This window comes from Chionomys nivalis, chromosome 14, assembly GCF_950005125.1.
Source record: "Chionomys nivalis chromosome 14, mChiNiv1.1, whole genome shotgun sequence".
In the NCBI taxonomy this organism is placed as follows: domain Eukaryota; kingdom Metazoa; phylum Chordata; class Mammalia; order Rodentia; family Cricetidae; genus Chionomys; species Chionomys nivalis.
The window spans coordinates 17,873,537-17,891,367 of record NC_080099.1 but is presented as its reverse complement, the minus strand read 5'-3'; the positions used below and the strand labels follow the sequence as shown (position 1 = coordinate 17,891,367).

General features: G+C 40.2%; 1 protein-coding gene across 4 annotated transcripts in view; it reads right to left on the bottom strand.

Moving 5' to 3' along the window:
* Fam210a (family with sequence similarity 210 member A) overlaps positions 1 to 17,831 on the bottom strand; it is a 40,642-nt gene that overhangs the window by 1,270 nt on the left and 21,541 nt on the right. For 3 of the 4 annotated variants that reach the window (XM_057788519.1, XM_057788521.1, XM_057788522.1), the window contains 2 exons: positions 12,353 to 12,464; positions 229 to 7,915 (listed from right to left, as the gene is read on the bottom strand). In XM_057788519.1, the coding sequence (XP_057644502.1) occupies positions 7,682 to 7,915; positions 12,353 to 12,464 (346 nt within the window). In that variant the 3' untranslated portion in view covers positions 229 to 7,681. Of the gene's footprint in view, positions 1 to 228; positions 7,916 to 12,352; positions 12,465 to 17,831 lie in introns of those variants that run through there. The other variant, XR_009058295.1, reaches the window with a different exon arrangement.

The following is a 17,831-nucleotide window of genomic DNA, read 5'->3' as shown; positions in this document are numbered from 1 at the left end:
GGTGGGGATACAGTCTAGACCTCAGGTCTCTAACTGCAATACTTTTGATGAAAGACGTTGCACAAGTGCTGTTTGTTAGCGATGAAATCAGGTTTCTGCTTGTTCCTAATGCCATGATCAAATCATAGCACAAACTCATTAAAAATAATCAGTAACAAATATCTGTTCCCTGGGGTTTTGTTTTTTCACCTTTCAGCTACGACATACAAATAATAGACAACTGATGTGTGACCAGTCTCAGAAAAATACTTTTTTGTGGAGATGGGACCCAGGAAACAGTTCTTCTTTGGGCTATACCCAAGCCCAAAGGATACTGCTGATCATTCTCTAGTTACTGACTCGAGAAAAAAATTTGTGTGCACACACACATGTACGCATGTGCCACAGCTGGTGTGTGGTGAGGATAACCTGTTTGAGTCACTGCTCTCCGTCATCAGGTGAGTTCCCAGAATGCAGTTAAACTGCCAAGCTTGGCAGTGAACGTTTTTAATCCCCAGCTCACTGGTTGGTGGCTGACTTTTTAAAAGGATTTCCTAGTGTTCTATAAACCTGAGCAGATGACATCACAGAACTCTCAATTCTGAGTTCTAACATGGGACACTCAGAATTGGTTCCTGAGAACTTCTAACCCCACAGGGGCTTTGGATGGCTGTCACACAAAGCCAGTCACACAGCAAGCTAAGTAGGTCTGGCAACAAATACTTAATCCCACATTGGAGGCCTTCAGCTGTTCTATGACCTACACAGAGAGGAGCGCATTTTATCTGTGCTGAGTAAGTGTATAGATTCTAGATTGTCGACACATGTATGCATAAACGCCACATAACCTACCAAACAGGATATGTGAATTTAGCATGATAATAGATTTATTTTTCCATTTCTGTAAATTTGCAATAAACAAATAGAAACAATTTCAAAGTCCTACTGGAATAATTGCGTGGGCCCAAATTCTAGTCTACTTCAGATTCAAAGTGAAGTTTTTTTTTTGATGAGGGGACTCTTACTCACCAGCAGACCACACTGTTCAGCAGCACAGTAGAGGCTGTCCCCAGAGCTCCCAAACCTAACAGCAAGCAGTGTGAGCAAAGGAAGAGAGGTGCCAGGCTCTCCTGCCCCTCTGTCACTGGTACTGACCACCTCAGTACTAGCAGATTTGAGTTCCTCTCAGAAAGTCCAGCCCAGGTTCTCAAGAGTTGCTTCAGGAGAAGCAGGAGGACATCAAGAGGCATTGCTAAGCAACAGGCTTTGATGTTACAGCAGGAAGGTTGAACCCTTGAAGAGCATGAAGCTGGGACTCTAGTTTACAATGGAAGAGTGCCTCGTGGGATATCTTCCGCCCAGATCCCCTGGCTGAGGACCTAACAAGCTTTGAAGGCTTCTGGTAAGGCCTGATGCAGAAAACAGACAGCAGCTCACCCTGGGCCTTCTGAGTGAATATGCTACTTAAAACAGGTTAGATTTCCCTCACTTTACTGTTTTGATCTGTTTGGCTCACACAGATTCTAATTAAAATGGTTCTGTAAACATTTGCTACACATGGTAAAGAACAGTTCAGACCTTGGGCACAGCAGCCTTCAGACGGTTCGAGAGCTCACCTCTGGTAATTAGTGTCCCTGGATGGAGGTAGTTCCAAACTCCTATCTATAAAGCATGTGCAATTGTTTCAGCCAAGCAGAGCTAAGGCAGAGACAGCAGCCCACCACACCCTCAAGTGTCCACATGAGGTGGCAGCTGCTAGCCAAAGAGGCCCTATTGTCCTTGCTGTCCACTTGAAGATATGGGCACATTAACCACACACTGTCTTCTCCGTGCAGGTCCTGTGGAGGCTGTCCCTGCACACAAGGCACACATCTGCCAAGGCAGTGAAGAACACACAAGCTTTGCTGCAGTTGTGTGGAAGTACCTGGAGTTTTGTTTTCATTTTATGGTACTGAGACTACTTCATAGGAAATCTTCCCTCTGGCCAAATGAATCGTGAGCTTTAACCTTCCTTTTCATGGGACTCAGAGAGGGCAAGCACTCAATTTTGGTGAAACCTAGTATTTCCTAAGGATATCTTAAACTTCACTGCACCAAAATTTTCCATAAGTAGAAGTTCCTGATGGCTTCAGATCTTCTAGGAACTGGCAACAATTAAATGGAAAAATTAGTCTCAGTGGCTTTCATGTATGGCACTGACACAGGTTCAGACACCATGACCACTGTTGTCTAATACTATACATGGATGGGAGGAAGGAAAAGGAGACAATCTGAGAATTTCTTGAGGCCAAGTGGTCCCTGATTTACGAAATATTTAACATTACTATTTATACTTAATATATAAAATCTAGACTTGATTGAGGTTTTTCTTCATTACTTTTAAATGTGGTAATTAGGAAAAGGCAAAAGGTATTATATGACCAGAAGAGAAACTAGTTTCAAGTATGGATTTAGTTGTGTGAAAATTGCAACCTGAATGCTTTGCTAAGGCCGACTTCACTAGATGGTGACGGAGGACAGAATGAGACTGGACCTACCCTAGCCCATCCAAAACTAAAGCGGAAAAACGAAGGGATAAGGTCACAAAAATAGTTTCTATCTCCCTTTCAGATCACTCTAAAAAGAGGATGACCAGATGAGTCTAAAGGAAATCAGGTTACAAGGTTAAAAGCCAAAAGCTGAACGGTATCAGCAGAAGAGCCAGGCTATATATTACTGGCAAATGTGATGAACTGGCTTGACTTTTATTTTCCTTTAAGTCCAAGAGCATGGCCTGGCATACTTAAGTACCTGCCACAGGGGAAAGGGACCACATGAACTTCAGACACAGGTCTTCGGTTTTTTCTTAACCAAAACATGGCTTCAATGTCCTAACATGACTCATCAATGTTAAATTCCACAGTTCTCTAAGCCTTGGGTTTGAATTATTATCAGTGAAAACAAAGGTAAAAGCTAACAATCTTAAAAACAAAACAGTGCAATTAGTGAATAGCTTGCTCAACAAATACCGCATTAGGTCTGTGGACATACCTGACAGTATTTTTTAGTTTGGGAGCAATGCATGCCTGTTTGTTACGGGTCAGAAGAATACAGAATACACAAGCTCCCGTAACCTGACTCTGCTTCACCAAGGAAACAGAATAATGTACTTGCTGCCCGAGGTCTTGGGCAGCAGAGCCCTATAACTACACTGCCGCGGCCGAATACCAAGCAGATAAGGACACCCAGCGCCCACTGGATGAGAGAAACAGCAACAGTGACAACCTGGACACACAGAAGAATCCTGAGGAGGTATGGATTCAAATGAGTAAAAACACGCTTGTCAGAGATCTCCAGTCTAGCACTCAGGCGCAAACAAGGCAACAGCTAAACTATGTTCATGTAAACATTGCTGCCCTTCCTAAAATCAAATCCAGGATTAAGAGCTAACATTTAACTGGAAAAGGATGATACAGAATTGCCATTTTGTGGAGTATCTTTATGGAATTGTCAAAATATGGCAGAAAGCGCCTTTTACTATGTGCATTTCATCTTATTAAAACAAAAAGGATGAAGTTAGGTTTCAATGTTGTTGCTCTAGAAACTGGTGGGTCCAGCCAACTGCAGCTGGAAGCTTCAGATCCCTGGAAGAACGCTGTGCTGCTGTGCACCGAACAAAAACTGTGCTCACAGACCTGTTGAGCAGACTTGCACTGGGCACACCCCTTGTATGCGTCCTTGCTTCTCATGTCAGTGATGCTAACATTTAAATTAGTCAAAGTTCAAGACAGAAAAGGCCGGATAAAGGGAGGTGGGTAAACGGGGGAAAGCAAAATTTCCAGCTAATCCACTTTCAGGAAAATCAGGAAGCAGGAAGCATACTTTGGCATGGAGTCATACTTCTCACCACCAAGGTTTGTTCACTGGACTGATTTCCCCAAGAAAACAGCATGACATACTTCCCCATAGCTCACTGAGTAAGAAGCCATATTCTACACTTGATACCTACTTCCCCAACAAGGTCATTCAAGCAAATTCTCACAACAAACCATGTCCCGCTCTGCCCTCAAGGGCTCTAAAATAACGACATTCTTCCTACTAAGAAGAACATTCTTATCAAAATAACCAAATAATTGCCACAGGATAATGAGGATCTGTAATTACCGTTAATGACTATTAGTGATGTATAGGGAAGAACAGACCTTAATTTTCAAAGCTTAATCCTGGAGACACAGGTCAACCACAGACTTGTTTTGACTGGTTAGAATGATCAAAGGTCATAGAAGTCTCGAAAAAATCAATCCAGCGAGCCTAACTCAGCATTTAACTGCGAGAAGCTCAGAGTATAAGAGAAAGTTTCCTTAAGGGGGCCATGAAAGGTCAAATTCTGGGAAAGGAGTGGTCCTTAGACCATTCCAATCATCAGGAAGGATGAGGTCCAGACTTTGCTGTCCTTTGGGTATATGACTTTCTTCTTCCTTCTCTCATGGAACCTCTACTTAATACAAACTGGTAAATAACATACACATGGGCCAATGAAGACCAAGCCCAGTTATTATTTGAAGAATGTATGAGTGACAACTTCCTCACTGCCTTCCCGACACCTCTTCTGCAAATTTCCAATACAGAGATCCACGTATCCCTCAACACATGCTCATCGGGCATGGGGCCAATGCCTGGATAATTCATCATGTCCCTGCTAAAGTCAATTAAACAGTGAGTTCTTAATGCCAACAAGTAAGTGACATGCAAGAAGGGCACTTAATTGGAACATTTAAAATTACCTTATTTTAGGTTTTATGGAGACTCAGTTTTGGAAATCTGAAACAATATTCAGAAAATGAACTGTAGCTACCAAGAAAATTATTCCTCTAATTCCACAACAACCTCTTTTAAGAAGCCCTTTAATAATTTTAAAAAAAATGTGCGTATATTGCAAAATTCTCTATTTAAAAAAGAACTCAGAAATATTACTAATTTTTCCTGCCTCAATTGCAAAATTCACTTTCTGCCAATCTCATTGCTAGTGTATCAACCTACAATATAGCTCAGCTTGTATTTTGAAGCAGTTATGAAATCTTGAAGACATGAACCCAGTGCAAAGGACAGTAAAAGAAGCTCAATGTGTCTAAAATACAGCTCCATTGTCTTCAAACAGCTCTTCTGCCCATACTATAAAGATGCTTAAAATCCCTACAACTTTGGCCTAGGAACAAGACAGCCTCCCAGTTCTAGCTCACCCCGAGCATAAAGCCCTTCACTCTTTCATCTGTGAATGAGAAGATGGGGGCAGATTTTAAGTAGAAAACTTGGAAATATTTCAAGTCTTAGTTTTATTATTTCACTGTGGGGAGAAGGCTATTCCCAATATACAAACTTTTCGCCTTTGGTGAAATCCAAACAGCACCCCATTTTGCACAAAAGGCTCTCAATAATGATGTGATGTTTTAAAAGGCAGGTTTTACTCTTATTCTTTAACAAACCAAGCTTCTTACCTAATTCATTTTCTTTTGAACTTACTAATTTGCTGAGCAAATGTTTTCTGTCTATTAAAAAAAAACTCAGTCACAGCTTCATCTGTGACATCGGCGTATTTTTCAAAAGGATAAATGTGCACACCAGATGTGGAGCTTCCTCGTTTCCCTTGCAGCTAAGAGAAGCCCATGATCTGTTGTAAATAAAATGCAGTTTGGCATATACAAATCTATATTATACATTTTGATAATTTAAGTTGACATGTACTGTTGTCTGCTATCAACACATTGCAGGATCCCCTGCAAGTTGGTTGTTGTTTGTTTTAAGGATAATATTAACAACAGCATTTTATGACATCTCTGATGCCAAATAGTAACAATATAACTTCTTAAATCTTTAGGGGCCTTTTCATCGGATTTAAAAGCAGGATACAAACAGCTCCTTATTTGCTATAATTGGCGAGACACAACCCAGACTTAGAACTGGAGGGTGATACGACTCCAATGGACTAGGCAGAAGATATCTACTTGGGATAAAAGTTGCAGTCTCATGATTATTAGCAATGTCTTCAGAGCTCTCAAACTACCTCCACTAGATGAAATGCCCTATGCTCTGAGACTGGTAAAAGGTCTTAGGAGAAAAACTTCTATATTATCACATTTAGCATGGTATTCTTGGTCGTTTGGGGGAGGGGTGAATGTTAATACATCAGCATTTACTATCTTCCTGTTCAATAAATATGCTAAGTGTGTTGTCCTGCTTATATGAAAGGGTGCCATCAACTTGTAGCAGTGCACTGAACACTGCCTCAGATTAATCATGCTGCCAACACACAACAGAGACCCATGACGAATTCCTCTGTAATTCTCCAACCCAGAAGACTCCGACCATAGCATTTTCACTTAGCGTTTCAATAAAATGACTAGATATCTCAAATGTGAGGTTATCTCCTTATTCTCTAAATTTGGCCAAATTAAGATTTGACATAAATTCTGTCACAAAGCAGGGGCTGAATGGGATAGCTATGTGGCAAGGTCTCTGACATTCTTCTGATGGCAAGTCAAAACCAATGCCCTTTAAAGAGGCTATTTCTTGCGCCAGTGTCAACCCAAGGGTTAGACAGACCTGAAGGAAAGCTCAGAGTGCACCCACACACAGACATTCTGCAGACATGGGATTTGCCTGCCAGCCCGATTCATTACAAGCTAGAAACAGTCAAGCAGACTTTAAGCAGGAATTCTTCCTTCCAATATGACAAACACTAACCACAATTCTAATGGAACCTATGACAGATAGGCCTCTTTTGTTTTGACCAGGGATATAAGGACCCAAAACCCACAGGGCTGACGTAGTGGAGAGATCTGAGGTGAGCCTCCTTGGTGCACTGCTCACCTGCTCTCCACGGACCCACCATGAGCATCCATTCTCAAGCATGCGCAGCTACCGACTTGTTCCTACCCAATCAGCGGTGGTCTTTCAAAGCTTGATGGAGTTAAGAAGAGTGAACTTGAGTTGCTGATGTATGTTATTTCAATAATAAAGTTTATATAAAACTTTCATTTTCTTCCAAAGATTGGCTGGAGAAGACAGAAGTGAATTACAAGAAAGTCTGACAGTCCAAGTGTCCAACCACCATGCATAGTTAAGTCTGAAAAAGAATTTGCTTTAAAAATGTGATTTTGACAAGCTCCAGTTAAAAACCATTTTACAGGGTCCATTTCATCACATAACCAACATATCTTACTAATAAATGTAAGACTGGATTTATACAACCTTCTTGAACTAAGGGCTACATGTTAACTTGTCGGTAACTTCTCCAGTCTCTTACCCAGAGTCTGAATGGTGTTCATCCCCACAAAACTGGGCACTTAGTGGCCTTCACACTGTAAGTGGACTGACCAGTACACACACTGCAATGTCAGAGACCGTGAAGCAGATTGGATTCTGAGGCTATGGAACAGGAACTCTGACTTTGAGGGCATTAGCTATTGCTTATTACTGCAACTCATAAAATTTGTATGCTGGGTTCATTTCATTTTGAAAAACATTGATTTTTTTCCCCCTCCACTGTTATTTAACTTAAAAACAAAAAACCTCTTTGTTCTTTAATCCTCAGAGGATTGATATACACACTTAGGCAAGCAACAAAAAAAAAAAAGAAAAGAAGGAAATTCCGAACATGTTCTTTGCCCCCAGTCTCCTAGGGTTAAAGTGTGGGGTTTTCTGTAACATCTTACATAAGGCACTCTTATTCCACTTTTTTCTTAAAAGAAACTTTTTCTTTGGTTTCTTGTAATTTTTCAGTGAGTCTGTCCTTTGTCTCCTCCATTTTCTCAGTGATGAGCTCCTTAGTCTCCTCCATTCTGTCCTGCAGATACTCCTTGACAGGTGGTGGGGTTGACATGTACCCCTGACTTCGCAGATACTTCACAGTAAAGGACGTTCCTCCCAAGGTCACAGTATAGCGGGCAGGTGTTGCAATCTTGGGGAAGAAGGAGGAAACAAAAGCAAACAGGCTGATCAACACCTGATTATGACTGTAAACAAAATTAAGTTGGAACTAAACATTTCGGTAATAATCAGCATACACTTCTGTTAGAGAAGGCGAGTATAATACTCTATCATTTGTCTTTCTAACAAGGGCTACTTTTCTGCAGACTTATTTTAAAATGTCTGTCCTCAGACCATATGACTTAAGATTTCAGGGTTATCACAGACAGCTGCACTGACACCCTAATGAATGCTAATGAGCATGGGGGCAGAAGGAGGGTGTGATTCTAACAGTAATACAGGTGCAGGTTTCTGTGCCCCAAAATCTCTGACATGCACTATCTACCTGAGCTAAAATGCAGCCAAAGTTCAAACAGTGGGAGGCTGAGCAAGAGTCAGATACTTCTTTGCTGGATTCACGTTTGCTCTACTCTCAAATCGTCTCTCTTTCTGCACGTCTGCTACCATCTCACCATAGGGTCCGGAACGGACGTCTCCCAAGGCCACGGCAGCTCTTCTTTGTTTTCATCACAACATAAGGACAAAAACTAAGAGACTTGAACCAGTGGAAGGGCTTTGCAAAAACAAATGGCCACCTGGTACCGGGAGCTCAAGCAGGCACAGCACAGCAAACATTCAGAAAGCACCTGCCATTCTTCTCACAATTGTTCCTCTAATCCCACCAAGCCGCTCTCTTTAGTTCAATGGCCTCTGTGGGACCACACTCACCATTGACCTGATAGCAGCCTGGGCCCACTCTAAAACAGCTCCCTCTGCCTGACTCCCATGCACCTGGTGCCAGGACCACCCCCACCTGGATTTTCTCGGGCACACTGGCCACGTCACTGTAGCTTTTGAACAAGGTCTGTAGACTCTTCACTTTCACACTCCCACGATGGCCTGTCCAGGTTCCTGCTTTTGGTGTCATCTATATATTAAGAATTCTTAATTTACATCTCCATATTGAACGCCTTCCCTGAATTCAAATACACATATAGCCAACTACCCAAATCATTTGCACCTGAATGTCTGACTTAATATGCACAAACTCACAGGCCTCAACTGTCCCAGTCAGACCTGCTTCTTCCAAAATTTTACTCACTACAGAAAATGGTAACTTGGTCTTCCATTTACTCAGGCCAAAATAAATAGCTCTTAATCAATTTAACGTAATTTGTATGCGTATCATTAGGAAAGCCCATTAGTTTTTTAAAAACATACCCACCATTCAATTGCTTCTGACTGCCTCCCCAGGTACCACTTGGGTGCTGACATGAGGACATGCAGCCTAGACTTCTGTAGCAGACAGCCTCATCCTGATGCCCCAGCTTTTTACCCCCGCTTCAACATGACAGCAGTTGCAGTGATTTGAAGTCACACGTTTAAAGTAACCAATAGTTTCCCTGTAACACACAGGCTCCTAATCTGCCAAGTCTTTCTGCTTCTCTTGCTCATTCCAGCCACAATGGCTCCTATCTAACCCTCTGGTACCTAGCATCCTGCAGTCCTCAAAGCTCCCTCGGCTGGGAAACCTTGTCTCCCTCTCCTCCCTGCCAACTCCCAGATCAACCTGTTAACTGCTCAGAGCACTTCCCATCTAAATCTGCAATCTAGGAGGACCACAGGTGGGGGCTACGCGTGTGGTGATGGGGGTGTGAACAAAAAAACAACACATACCAAAACATCTCCTTACCTGGTTTATTCTTTCTTAAAATATTTACGTGTATGAGTGTTTTGCCTGTACATATGTATGCACACTGCATGTGTGCCTGTTGCCCATAGAGGTCAAAGGACTGAAGTTACAAATGGTTGTGAACCAAAAATGAATGCTGGGTTTCGAACTCCTAGTCCTTTGTAAGAGCATCAAGTGTTCTTAACTATATTCTTTCTTCTTTTTTTGAGGCAGATTTCTCTGTTGTAGTACTGGTAGTCCTGAAACTCACTGTGTAGACTAGTCTGGCCTGAACTCACAGCAATCCACCTGCCTCTGCTTCCTGAGTGCTGGGATTCAAGGTGTGCACTACCATCACCCACTATATATTCTTTCTTCTTAATGATCAGTAACATTTAGTATAATTTAAATATACACACACCATATATGCACACATGTGTATGTACATGCATGCTTGAGTATTTTCAACCCTTCCTTCTCTGTCTCTCCAATTGCCCTTGACCTGCCCACTCTCCTTCCCTAGAATACGCTCTCCAAGGGAATTCTTTTTTCTGATTATTAAAAGATACTTTATTTTAACATTAACACAGAACTTATATAAACCTGTATTGAAATCATCATCACCATTTAGCTATTAACACACTTAAAATTGATGAATGTAAACCAAATATAAACTTTTTTGGCATGAGAGCGCACAATTTTGAGTACAGGAAACCTAAGAACTACCTAAAAAGAAAAAAAAAAGATACTAAAACAGTAGGAGGAGAAAAATACATCAAAATTTTATGATATGAATGATTTTACATGCGAGTTTAAGAAAACATATGAGCCTTTCTGAAAAGCCATCAAATATATTCAAGCATCTGAACAGTTACTCAAGTATTCCTTTAGGAATATTGGTTATTTTTGCTGTTAGTATATACTTACCTTAGAACTACACATTTACAAACCTTGCATCTTTATTAGATAATAAAGCATGTTAGCAATTAACTAAAATGTTAACTACATAAACTATAATATTATTTGGTAGGTAAAGCATTAGAAAAAGCAAAGTCTCTCTCAAAATACTAACTCATACACTTCATGTATATATTTGTAACAAGGCCTCCCAATTTTCCAGGAAAAATAGATTACCGTAAGTGTTGCTATTTTTGTAAGAATATCTATGAGTCTCATTTTCCAGGATTCTTCAATGTTTTCTGGTATGGGTATATAAGTATACTAAGCAAGAAGGATGCAAGATAATCCAAAGAGCCGTGTTTTATTTCCCATGATAAAACTCCAAACCTCTCTCTGCTGATAGTCAAATTGCTACCTCATATATAAATTGCTAAACAGTAAGACAAAACAGTCCAAGGGAATTCTTAGCAGTGCTTTGTTTTCTTCTCTCCCTTTCTTTTTTAAAGAAAGGGTTTCACTGTCTCAGAGCTTATCAAGCAGACCAGGCTGGCCTTGAACTTTCTCCCAAATGCTGGAACTAAAGGTGTGCTCCACCACACCTGGTCTGACAGTGTTTTCCTTATCAGCGAATTCCTGGTGTGAGCGCTGGACAAATCTGAGCCAACTGCAGTGCAAGTTAAAGGAGCTCTGATGTGTAACCAGCTAGCTGCCCAGTACTCTTTCCTTACGTCTATCATACCTCACTTTGGAGCTTTGCCTTAAGGAAGAAGGCATCTCTGTTGTTCTACTTGAAGTCCTGTGGGTTAAAGAAGAACTCAGGACATACTCCATTTCTCACCCTACAGAAGGACATGAGGAGGAAAATCCACAGGGTCTGTAGGTTTCCAAATATGCTAAGCACTAATGCACCTCAAAGTACACCAGAGAGTGCAAAAACACAAACACAGGCCCCTGAATTCCCAGGGGGTTCATGAGCACATAAAGAAAACTCTTAAATCAGATGCTATAAAGAAAGGAGTCAGAAAAAATGACTTAAACCACCATCGTGTACTCTGATATGTTATATTTAACCTACCACAGCTATAAAACACTGTAAAATATGAGAAAAACAGCAATTAAGCTCTGAGAAAAATTATCTGAGATCTCAGATGATTCTAGTAAAGATAGAAAAAAACATTACTTCCGAATAATACTATGTCACTCTATGTATTTTTACACAGCATAACACCACCACATAATAGTAATACACAATACTGTAAGTCATTATTCTACACACTTTTACATAGAATAGTAACATCTACTTTTCCAAAATATTCATTTTATTTGGATATAGATATCATAGAATCATATTTTTAAATGAAAAATGAGATTAATATAGCCGAATTCTATGATGTACAATGAGATTTCCCCTCTACAATAAAGGCAGGCATAGAGACTTTCTATAAAAGCAGCACTGTGTACACCCTGAGAAGTTATAGACTCTCTAAAGTGAGAACACCTAAGAACTAAGCCTGGACTGTGCCACACAAAACAGTGTGAATTCAGTCTTCACAATCCCATTTTCTAAAGAAGGGTAAACTATTATAAATAATAAAGCAAATGCTAAATTTCAGTAACTGAAGTCAGGGCAGGGGGATGCCTGAGTCTGGCAGACTATGGCTTACCTATTTTTTAAGACACTTCTTCCTAAAGTCATAGTTTTATTTTTGTTACTTTCTGCTCATTAGAAATACAAAATGTGAAATAGGATATATATATCCTATATATATATATATATATGTATGTATTTAAATATATACATATATCTTTAATTCAGCTCAATGTGAGTTTCCTAGGGAGGGTAAGCAAGGAACCCACCTTGAACATGGCGTATGCTGTCAGGGCGTTCCCACTCTGGGAATTTTTGAGAATGTCTACTACACTGTCAGGTAATCCAATGACCTCTAGGAAAGGGATGACATTCACTCCTCTGAAAAAGAAACATATAATTTAGTCACGTATAAACAACCCTTTAGGGACAGGATTTTCAGGAAATTAACTGAAAACATAAACTACAAATTTGCCATAATATATATTCAATTCTATTTGCTCAGGAGACTAAAAGAATAAGGCTCAAGAATTGGAGACCAGCCTGGGCTACATAGTGAGCAAATCAAAAAACAACAGTAACAAATCCACACCTACCCAAACTAAACCACCACCACCAAAAATAAATAATTAAATAAATAAATAAAAGTCTAACAGCTGATTCTGTGTGACTGAATGCTTTCATTTCACTCTCTCGAAGTTCAACACACAAGTAGTACTGCCATCCTGCATTTCACAAGGGCATTAAATTAGTGTATTTAAAAAGCAGACACTTTATTTATAGTCAAAGTAATGGCTTTAAGTAAACCAGGAGAGCAGGGTCAGAACTGTTTATTTGATATTCATCTCCTCACACAAATACCATTTTCTTAGGACACGTCAACTCACAGTTCAGGATCTTAAATTCTTACCTTTAAAACTTCATCACTACCACTTCTGTGCTATCATGCAAAGAATGAGTGATTCTGTGGGCTTGGCAAAATCCAACTATTCTAAAAGTATGTATTCTTGCTTATCAGACAAAGAATGTAATTATTTGTATCAGATAAAGAATATTTATAATAATTATTCCTTATGATAATAAGGTAAGGAATAATTACAGTATATTGCAACAGATTCTTGGAGGTAGGGAAGGTAAAGAAATTCCAAACTGGTAAAGCCCTGACTTAGGTAATTTTAGTTTCCTCATTTTATTGTACCACACTGTTTTAATCTTTCCTCTATGTATTTGTATCAGGACAAGGAATCATCCAAACTTGTAATTATCACATTCATAAAATTCAATACACAGTAGTATATGGTTAATACAAAAAGTATATTAACATAAAATCTGTAATTTAAAAATTTGCCTCAGTATACTCGCTTTTTCTCTGCGCAGTCTCCCCCCCTCCCTAGATGTGGAAACTCTAGAGAGAACCAGAGAGGACTTTTGGGAGTGGGAAGAAGACATAGGGACTTTTAGATGTCCAGGATAGCACCCAATCTGAGAGTGAGCTTGTTTTCTCATGCATGGGTCTGGTTTAGCATATGACAGTAATACGTAGCATCCCTTTCTTCCCGTGTCCCATCCCTGGCACTTCAAAGTGCACCTTTAACTAAGGCAGGGTGTCATATTGCTCCATTATAATTGTCTCTTTCCCTTGTTATTAAGTAAGGGAATTGCCTAGACAAAGATAGTTGGATGCTATTATTTTTAATATAAAAATAATGGGTTAACTGTAATAAGGCCCCTGAGAGTACTCTGAGTAGACATCGCTAATCATTACCCAGGAAGACTAGCTAGCATCAAAAATAAGAAGAAATCAGAATGGCAGAAAGAACCATTTTAAAAAGGTAAAATTAAAAATCAACCAGGAGTTCAATACTATCATTTATCTGCATATTCAAGTTTCTTTTAAGACAACAATACAATCCTATTAAAGTAAGCCTCAGTATTAGACTTGGTCTTTTAATGGCTTAAGTTTTTAAAGCAACATCTTATAACAAGCTATTAGCACAAAGATGATTATGAAATTATTTCATTACTTCCCAGTTCCAACTAAACCCAGCACATAAAATCTATGCATTTAACACCAATAATAAGACAAAATTTGGCCAAATAAGAACCCCCTCCCCCCCCAGAGACAGGGTTTCTCTGTAGCTTTGGAGCCTGTCCTGGAATTAGCCCTTGTAGATCAGGCTGGCTTCGAACTAACAGAGATCTGCCTGCCTTTGCCTCCCCACTACCACCCAGCTGAAAACTTTTATCATAAAGATAAGAATCTAAATCAAGCCAGAAAACTCAATGTTTGCCACTTTGTGGTCGGGCAGGAGTGCGCTTTAACTGTCTGTCAGTTTATGACGGTTCAACAAGGCCTAAGAAATATTCACTATCTAGAGGAAGTACAGTAAACACCAGCAGAGCTGTGGCTGAGAGCGCACCTGTGTGATTAGGAACCTGAGTCTATGGACACACAGTATGGGCAACACAGTTGTTATTGAGCCATAAGTAATTACATGAAATACTTATGTTTAGAGAACAGACCTCTGCTACCTTTTGCCAGACAGTAGCAGTCAGGAAGCTCAATATAAAACACACCCATTAGCATAATTTAGCTCTGTCTGAAATACATTTAAGAGCTTCAGAACATTGCCACCTAGCTAAACATAGAATACTTTGCTTTCAGACTGTGGGAGTAACTAAGACAAACAGGTCATAAATACAACATTGATGCCAATGTCCATCCTTCCAGAAACAGTATTTTCTCCCTTTCTCTTACTAGTAGAAAGGCAACCAATGCTGGGCGTGGTGGCGCACGCCTTTAATCCCAGCACTTGGGAGGCAGAGGCAGGCGGATCTCTGTGAGTTCGAGACCAGCCTGGTCTACAAGAGTTAGCTCCAGGACAGGCTCCAAAACCACAGAGAAACCCTGTCTCGAAAAACCAAAAAAAAAAAAAAAAAACCAAAAAAAAAAAAAAAAAAAAGAAAGGCAACCAATAAGGAAAGAGTGTTGTCCAGTTAGAACACTCTTAAAAGAAATACAACGTTTCTGTTAGCTGAATGGAAAACTGGAGCTTAATACAACCGACTTCAACCTGACAGTAAACCGTTCCCACTGGAACATGTACTAATTCTGTTTTCTTTTGTAGACAAGAATATTTTATAAAGTATTACTTGTGGTTAAGTCATCCACTCAAATATGTGAACTTTCAATCATGTATAGTCTGCACTCATTAGGACAGGCTGTCATACTGGGCGGTAGGTGGTGGCTCTAGGCCACAACCCCAGGCAAGCAGGCAGTCTCACCTCTATATTCTGACACAGCATTTTACAGGAGAAAGTCAAGATCATGTATGACAGAATCACCCCTGCTGCTTTAGATGAACTGAAGAATCTGAAATACAACGATTATCTCCAGAATACTTGGGGTCTGCTTTTTCAATAAAATAACTTGTTTATCATTTGATTGTGTTCTGACAATAAAGCTTGATTGGAGTTAAAGGGTGGAGCTAGCCATTAGTTGACCAAAATTAACCATAGAAGTTTGAGCGGGCTAAGGACAGATTTAGAGACAAGAAGTAGAAAGGCATGGCTGAGAAAGGCTCTTGGCTCTTTTGGATTGAGGAAGGAGAGGGAGGGAGGGAGGGAAAGGGAGAGGGAAAAAGAAAGAGAAAGGGAGAGGGAAAGGGAGAGGGAGGGGAAAGAAAGGGGGGAGGTTTCTGGTTGCTTCTCTGCTGCTTCTCTGATCATTCTTTCTGATCATTCAGGTTCTTAACCCCAGTATCTGACTCCCAAGTTTTTATTGATATGCTATAATAGGCCAAAAAGCAACCTCATACTCAATTAACTAAGGACATAAGGTTTCCTCATGAGACCAGAAACTGGGAGAAGACATGATCTTTGACAATACTGAACCACAAGAATCCTCAAGTGGCTCAAAAAAGAAAATGCATTATGTCTAAAGCCACATATCTGATGGCAGAATTAAATGGCCCCAAGAATTGAGTAGCTTCTGTCAAAAAATAGGGCAATTCTGAGGACTTCTACAAATATTAAACATGTATAGAAAGTCTTTAACAAAAAATATAATGCAAAGAAACAGAACAGTATCAATTACATAAAGAAAACCTGTCCCTCTAGAACTGCAGTGAGAAACACCCAAACCCTTGTTTCCCAGGAAGAGTAGCCTGCTTCCCACCACCTTGGGACAGATACTGTAGCTATCTTGGTAGATACTCTAAAGGAGGGAAGATACTCTAAAGGAAGACACTTGTCTTTCTGTATGCAGCTATCAGACTGTTGAGGCAGACAGAGGTCTCCAAGAACTGGAACTACCTCAGCTGTCATCTGCTAAAGGAAAATGCTAGAGCCCTTGAGGCCAGCCAAAGGGGGAGCTTGCTGACTTTGAAGGACAGATATGAGACAAGACAATGGTGGACAGTGATGGATGAGACCACACTTTGATCAGAATTGATTAGTTATGCCTATCTCTTGTCTTCTGTTTAAACCTAAACCTCACATCAGTACCACAAAGATGGACTCAGGTTTGTGTTTGTGGCTGGTGGTGACTGGACTCATGCTGGTCACACTGAATAAATCAGCTTTCTCTGCTTTTACCATTAGTTGTCTTTTAAAGTAGATTATTAAAGGGGGCTAAGCCTAGGCCCATAATTTGACCCTAAAAACGCCAGTAATAGTATTTTTCATTCAGCAGGTTCATCAGCTTCTCTGCCAAGGGGTGAACTTATACACAACGGTTATATTTTGTTAATGCCTTAACACCAAGGCATTAAACACAAATAAGGCATTAAAAAATTAGTGGACTTTGATTAGAAGAGTTAACAAGTGTTAACAAGAGTTAACAAGTTAAGGTCACGGCATGTGGCCCTTGAGGGCAGAACTGCAGGTTTCCCTGCTTTCCAGCAGGGTGATGAATACACCTTACCTTAAAAGGCAGGAACTGTAACCAAAAAAAGATGCACTTGACTACTTTACATTGAATACCAGAGGGTAGGCCCACCAGTCTCGCTTCCCATCAGAACAAAATGACTTAGCATGCTATCAGTCAGAATACATAATCAGTCTCAGCCTGTGATGAGTTCATGTTAGCTAGGCTCTGGGGCAAAAGAGCCTGTGAATTTTCTACCAATACTATACACTCACCCAAATGAGTAGTTTTTCACATGTAGAAACACCATAGAAACATGTAAGTATAGAACTCATGGTTTGGCTGCATTTCTAAAACCTAGTACTTAAGTTGGAAAGATGGCTCAGTGGGTTAAGGTACTCACTGCTAAGCCAGCCTGAGTTCATCCTCTGAGACCCATAAGGAGGGAGAGAAGTGCCAACTACAAGTTACCTTCTGAACTCCACATGCATACCCACCCACCTATCCAACAACAAATAAATGTAACAAAACAACAAGGACCTTACTTTTGAGTCCTCTTAAACATGCAAAGCTGTCAGCAGTGAGACCAGGAGATGGCTCAAAGACCAGAAAACCTATTTAGTTTCAGTGTGGGCTCCACCTCTTATCAGTTGAATTAGCTTATTTCCCCTCACCCAAACTGTTTCCATATTCATACATGGGAAGAACTGTATCACTTACTGTATTTGGTTGTTGGAGGAGTAAATGAAGACGGCAGTTAAAAACTGAGCAAAACACTTGCACCCATAAACAAACATTAGATATTCTCAATAAAATGTGATAATAGCTATAAAAAGTAGTTTTCCTCTGTCAATCAAGGCATGAGACAGAGAAGGGCTGGA